The sequence below is a fragment of the Eurypyga helias genome, unplaced genomic scaffold, assembly GCF_000690775.1.
Source record: "Eurypyga helias isolate BGI_N326 unplaced genomic scaffold, ASM69077v1 scaffold22767, whole genome shotgun sequence".
Classification (NCBI taxonomy): domain Eukaryota; kingdom Metazoa; phylum Chordata; class Aves; order Eurypygiformes; family Eurypygidae; genus Eurypyga; species Eurypyga helias.
The window spans coordinates 6,659-13,048 of NW_010260094.1; the positions used below are offsets into that span (position 1 = coordinate 6,659).

The 6,390-nt window shown below is 53.9% G+C and overlaps 2 protein-coding genes across 2 annotated transcripts in view; both read left to right on the forward strand.

Annotated features, from left to right (window-relative positions):
- The window catches only part of LOC104512087 (tripartite motif-containing protein 7-like), a 6,414-nt gene extending 5,989 nt beyond the window's left edge, over positions 1-425 (forward strand). Inside the window, exon 8 of the mRNA XM_010154936.1 lies at positions 3-425. Coding sequence (XP_010153238.1) covers positions 3-425 — 423 coding nt within the window. The remainder of the gene's footprint in view (positions 1-2) is intronic.
- A 132-nt stretch (positions 426-557) lies between these two features.
- The window catches only part of LOC104512088 (zinc finger protein RFP-like), a gene marked incomplete at its 3' end in the record, with an annotated part of 8,492 nt that continues 2,659 nt past the window's right edge, over positions 558-6,390 (forward strand). The window contains 2 exon segments of the mRNA XM_010154937.1: positions 558-621; positions 2,161-2,308. Coding sequence (XP_010153239.1) covers positions 558-621; positions 2,161-2,308 — 212 coding nt within the window.

The following is a 6,390-nucleotide window of genomic DNA, read 5'->3' on the forward strand; positions in this document are numbered from 1 at the left end:
AGGATTTGCCCAACAACCTGCAGCGATTTGATACCTACTGCTCGGTGTTGGGATGCGAAGGCTTCACGGCGGGGAGGCGCTACTGGGACGTGCAGCTGGGGAGCAGGGGATTTTGGGCTGTGGGGGTGGCCAGAGACTCAGCCTGGAGAAAGGGGTGGATTAACCTCGACCCTTCCCAGGGGATTTGGGCTGTTGGCATCTGCGGGGACAAGTTTCAAGCTTTCACCTCCTTCGAAACCATTCAGCTCCTGAACGGGAGGCCAAGGACTATCCGGGTGTCTCTGGATTACGAGAAGGGACACGTGGCTTTCTTCGACGCCGATAACGAGACCTTGGCTTTCGCTTTTCCTCCAACTCCTTTCAACGGAGAGAAAATCCTGCCTTTCTTCTGGGTTTGGGAGTCCAGGATCCAACTGGCTCCCTGAGGCAGCATGGGCAGCCGGATGGACGTTACATGATCCGGCCAAGCCTTTGGTTTGATCCGGGAAACCACACCGGGACTCCCCGGATGGTAAAGAATAAAGTGGCTGGCTCCCTGAGGCAGCACGGGCAGCCGGATGGACGTTACATGCTCCGACCAAGCCTTTGGATCCAGGAAACCACACCGGGGCTCCCCGGATGGTAAAGAATAAAGTGGGGCGCATGAATCCTGGTTTCGGGAACATCTTGGGCAGACCCCTGGATGTCACGCCGGGAAGAGTAGGAAAATGAAGCCTATAATGTGTGCAGAGACCCCTGGGACACCGATTTGATTAGCAAGCGTTAATCCCTTCTACTCTGCTCCCACCCTTCCCAATTTTTCCTTACCTTGACGTCCAACAGCGTTGACGTGCAACGACGACGTTCCTGCCAGGCTGCAGAAGCTGGCTCTGGTTCCTGGCTCCGTTACCAGGAAGGAAAAGGGGATACCTCCTAATTAAGTGTCATATCTGCTATTTTCCCACCGAGACCGCCGACGAGCCAAAAACCTCACGGTCTTGGCACCTTTTAAGGCTTCGGCGTGGAACCTCACGGTTCAGCCGCCTTTCTCAGAGCTGCGGGGTGGGAGAAACGGGAGGCTGGAGGAGTAAAATCCCCAATTTATACACATAAATTTGGGTCAGGAAACTTAGCGAGCAGTTTTATACACAAAATGATGGCATTAAAGTGTCTTTCTGTATTTCAAGGGCTTGTTTGCTCTTTCTGGTTGGAGAGAAACTGGGAAAAACGGGGCTGTGCCACCCCCAGCGTGGCAAACCCTGACGGCTTTGCTGCCCTCTCGTGACCCCTTCCTTGTAAAGCTCAAATTAAGGCGTTTTTTGCTTCATTGCAGCTGCGATGGGAGGGAATGGCAACAGCTCTTCCTGCTTTGGTGCCAGAAAACCGGCCGGGCTGGAAACTGGTTGGAAGGCAATGGGAAATGGATGATGCTGGGAAGAAGGGGACAACAATTTTGGAAAGTAAAGGCATTTAAAGAGCAGGAAAAGCATCCTTGCTCGGAGACACCAGCCGTCTCCAGGGATGCATGACCCGTAGCAGTCCCTGCAGGGTGTTTTCCGATGTCCCACCTCACCCCAAGGGCAAAGCTGATGTCCCAGGGGTCAGGAGTAGCAGAAATTTCTTCTGACAGCCCAGAAGGCCCTGCCCTGCAGCAAGTTGGACCCTTGAACCCTTAGAATCACCCAAGGGACATGAGAGTCCTCCCACATGGTTTTACAGGCGTTGTCCTGAGGGGTCCGGAGGTCATTCCCAAGCCCTGGCCGGGTCCGATCGCTCCTGGTATCTCAGGACACCTTCAGCCAGTGGTTGTCTCCCACCCCAAATGTGCCACAACCCCTCTCAGGTGCCAGTGGGGTGGGAAACCCTTGTTCTAGCTGCTGTAGAGTCACCAGATCCAGAGGTCTCCACCGACTCATGGCTTCGGAGACTGGAAAAAAACCCCAGTGCCTTTGGGAAAGGGTAAAAAATGGGATGACATCTCCAGTTCTCTTCCTTCTCAGCTGACCAACTGCTGCTTCCCAGCACCGTCAGTGCTATGTCGGTAAATAAATTGCCTCAAGCCCCCCCTAGAGAGGGGCTGGGTCTCAGTTTGGCCCGTGGCTTCGAATCAGGAAGAGAATTCTCCCTCCTTCCTGCTCATCTGAAAGCGAAATCGACTCCATCACCCTCCATGGCGGCCAGGATATCCGTGGGAAGCCTCCAGCTCCATCTGCCTGGAAGTTTTCCAGGACCCCGTGTCCATCTGCTCCGGGCACAGCTTTTGCCAGGTGCACACCACTCCGAACCGGGAAGGACCCACCACTGACTTCTCCTGCCCCCGGTGTCGGGAGACGGAGCCCCGGAAGACCCTTCGCCCCAACTGGGAGTTGGCCAACCTCATTGAAGCAGCCAAGAGCTCGAACCTGCACCCGGTCGGAGAGGCGGAAGGAGGGGAGAACTTGTGCCAGGAGCACCAGGAAGCCCCGAAACTCTTCTGCAGAGATGAGGAAAGGCTTATCCGCGTGGTGCACGACAGGTCCGAGGCGCACCGCGACCGTTCCGTGGTTCCCGTGGATGAGGCTGTCCAGGAGCACGAGGTAAAGGGTTTATGGGCGCGTGGATGCGCCAAGGGCCAGAAGTTCCTGGTGTTGGTGCTTTTCATGGGTGCAGGTACCCATAGAGCCTTCGGGCTGCGGGATAAACTACCCATGGGCTCACCCACCCTTGTCTCTCGATATCAACTACGGGGGGGCATCACCCACCCTACGGGGGGTGGACGTAGTGAAGCACCGCGCTCTTGGGGACCCAGGGCTCATCACCCTCAGGGTTCAGCCATGAGCAGAGCAAGAAACAGATGCATATGATTATTTTCTTTTACCACCCTGATCCCCCTGTAATCTTTTAATCTCAGGATTTGCAGTGCCAGGGGTTTACCGAGCCTTGTGAGCGTTTGTTTACCCAGCAGACAAATGTCTCTCTCCTCCAGGATGCGGGTCCCTTGTCAAGATCAGTAGGTGGGAAAAAAAAGAAAAAAAAAAAAAAGAGCCTCAGCCCTTCTCCTACCCCACAGCTCCCTGAAATCTCCTTGACCTCGGTTAAAAAAGAAACAACCAAAAAAGGGGAAGGTTAATAGCTTTGAGTTCCCCACTGTTTCTGCTGAGCGTGGCAAGTGATGCCAAAACCCCCCAGATTTGCAACCATGACTGAATTTCCACAGGAATTTACTCCCTCCCCACCCCCAATCCTCACCCTCAGCTCATTATTTGTATTTTATTTTAAATTCTAAGAACTTTACATCAATTATCAACATCTGACCCAAGACTAAGCTGAGAAAAAAATCCCACTTTTCACATGGGGGTGTTGTTTCTCCCAGGAAACGCCACCCTCCCAGGATCAAAGCTTTCACAGCAGGAGCAGCCGCAGGTGCCAGACCCATCTGTCTGGGACCAGCTGGTGTTAGATGGGAAAGCTCTCCTGCTGGAATGGACCCCGCTCCAATTTTTGCATTGTTTGTGTTTGTTGTGGTCTGGGTTTTTTTTTTTTTTCCCCTCTCCTTCCTGGCTTCACCCCTCACAAGGGACTTTCCAACAACGACATCTCTGCGAGCAGCTCAGGCCAAGCTGAAATTGGTTTCGTCCTGCAGCAGAAAAGCTGGAAAGACCCGGGATGGGCTTTGAACCAGCTGTGGACCAGAAAGCACCGTTGATGTTGCAATAGCAAAGAGCCCACCTGTGATGCCAAGCAACGACATCACTAAATAAGGCACTTACTGCTTCCCTCTCAGGAGGGAATTCAGACCCAACTGCAGCTTCTGGAATTAGAGCAAGAAGCGCTTCAACCTTCCGTGGAGGATCAGGAAGGCAGAATCCAGGGCTACGCTGAAGGTGTCCGTCAGTTTTCCTTGGCAGAGGATGGGGGAAAGAAAGGAGGAGCACCTCATCTTCCTGTCTCCCATGGGTGGGGGATGGTCAAAGGGTGTGGAGAAAGGGCAAGTGGGTTTCTAACTTCCCCAAATCCATCTTTTTGGTGGATCCCACTAAGGCACAACCCGCTGCCGATACTCTTGTCTCACTTCTCTACTTTCCTTCGCCCTCTTTTCCCCTTGGCAGAAGAGGACGGAAGATGAAAAGCAGAACGTCGTGACCAAACAGACAGATATGCAAGTTCCTGGAGGATCAGGAATCCTCTTTCCTGGCCCAGCTGGACATGGAGATAATGAACACACGTAAAGAAACCCTCACCAGGCTTTTGGAGAGGATCACGCGCCTGGGCGGCGCTGACTGGGGGGTGGAGAGGAGACACCAACAGCCAAGTGGTGAATCCTGAAGGAGAGACCCCAGACTTCCCACAGTTGCTGTGAAAGCACTGGCTGAGCACCACTTTGGTCTCCAACTCTCAGTTTTCTACCCCAATATGCTAAAAGAGGGATCTTCATTGCAGTGGGACCCCAGTACTCCAAGGGGAGGTGTTTTCCAGACCACTAAATCCCTTTTTCTCTCTCGTCTAGGACATCAAAGCCACCTTGAGCAGGTGCATCATCCTCCTACCAAAATTTCACCACCACAGAGCGAGAAACGGGGAGAAATCACGCAGGGAGAGGTTGGCCCTTTCGCAGGATAGCCTTTGGGCTTGACTGAGGACGCTGAGGTTTGGAGGGAGGGCTCTTCCTCTCTGTTTAATTAAGGATAAACTCAGACACATACCGGCACTGACAGCTCCGTCATCTGCATGGGCTGAACGGGGCGGACAGGGCTCCATTCCAGAAGATTCCTACGTTCTCCAAGTCAACATCTAGTCGTATCAAAGCAACTATTGGCCATAGTCCCATTCCACGTACCTGAGAGAGCCAAGAAGGGCTGGAAGCAGCCCAGAGCATCAGGCAGGTCCCCACGGGCAGGGCTGGGGGCAAACCGAGGCAGCAGCCCGCAGGATGGATCCACAGGGTCCATGACCACGAGTGGATGCTCCTCCAAAACAGCTCGTGAAAGGAGCAAATGCTTCAGGGCTGAGCTTAAATAGAGCCCCTGGAGCATGGGTGGGGGCGTGGGGGTCCCAGGTGGGGCTGCTCAGGGTTGTGAATTCCCATTAGGACCCTGACGCAACCCCCTCATCCTTTTACAGCCGAAGGGAATCAATAAACGTCTCCAAGGGTGACATGAGACGACGTGGAGCGATTCGGTCTCAGGGGCGCAACACGGCGCGGATCCATCACCCTCCCTCCCCTAATTCCCCCCGCTACATGGAGTAGCAAACTACAACCAGGTGTAAATTCACACCCCCCCTCTTCCCGTTCTTTCCTTCCAGGTGCAAGAGGGAAAAGCTCTCCTGGCCACTCGATATTTCCCCTCAGCTGGAAAAGAGATTCTGTCGTTTCAAAGAGAAAACCGCGACGGTCGAGAAGTCTGCAAAGGAATTTCAAGGTACGGAAGGGGAAACGGTCATCTTCTTTCTCGGGAGGGAGGGATGGAGCGAATCCATGGGAAAGAAACACCCCCCCGTCATCGAACGAGGGTGCATGGGTGAATTTCCTACGCGTAATCCTGGTTTTCTCCTCTTGTTTCTCTACATTTCCCCAGAACTGTTCCTGCCAGATTTGTTCCTGCCTCTCTGGATTTTTTGCAGAAACTAGAATCGGACCAATTTATCTTTCTGCCTCTCACATTTTATTTTTCCCCTTTCTCTTCCCGCCAGGCATACTGGATGGAGTTCAAACTTCCTTTGGCAAGTAAGTGAGCTGATCGCATGCCCAACCAATCCGGAGTCTTAAATCAAAAATATAGAGTAAAACAAGCTCTTCTCCCCCCCAAAGATTACCCCAAACTGCTCTGCTGCCTCCTTTCCTGCTTCTCCCATCCTGGTCCCTGCTTCTCCCATCCTGGTCCCACCACGAGGCAATGCCTGGAGGAGTCCTGACCGGAATGGATGGATGGGAAGGGGGTATCTTTGGTGCGTCGTCCCACCGCCCACTCACGGACAACTTGTCCCTTCTCCAAAGTCTTGTTCCGTGGTTGGTCCTGGTGCAGGAGAGTATCCCGCCCCAAATTTCATGCGGTTTCTCCCCATTTGCTTCTCCAGCCTGTCCTGGTTCTCTGCTGAAGAGTGGCCCTGCCCCCCAGCCTCCTATCTCCTAACCCACATCTGGCTCCAAGTCAGCTGATCCGAAACCCGCGGGAGGAAGCATCGCACGCCCTCTTCTCGCTCCTCTCCGTGCCCCTTTCCCGTGGCGTTTGGGCCGAGAGTCGATTTCCCCCATTTACAACGAGAAAACGAGCCAGAAGGGGGAAGGTCACTTCTTCCCGCAAAGCGAAGCTCCGTTGATCCTATCCCGGAGGCAAGTTGGGAAGAGCCATGGCAACGGGGAGCCCGGCGGAAAGCCTGCACGGCGAAGCCTCCTGCTCCATCTGCCTGGGTTACTTCCAAGATCCCGTCTCA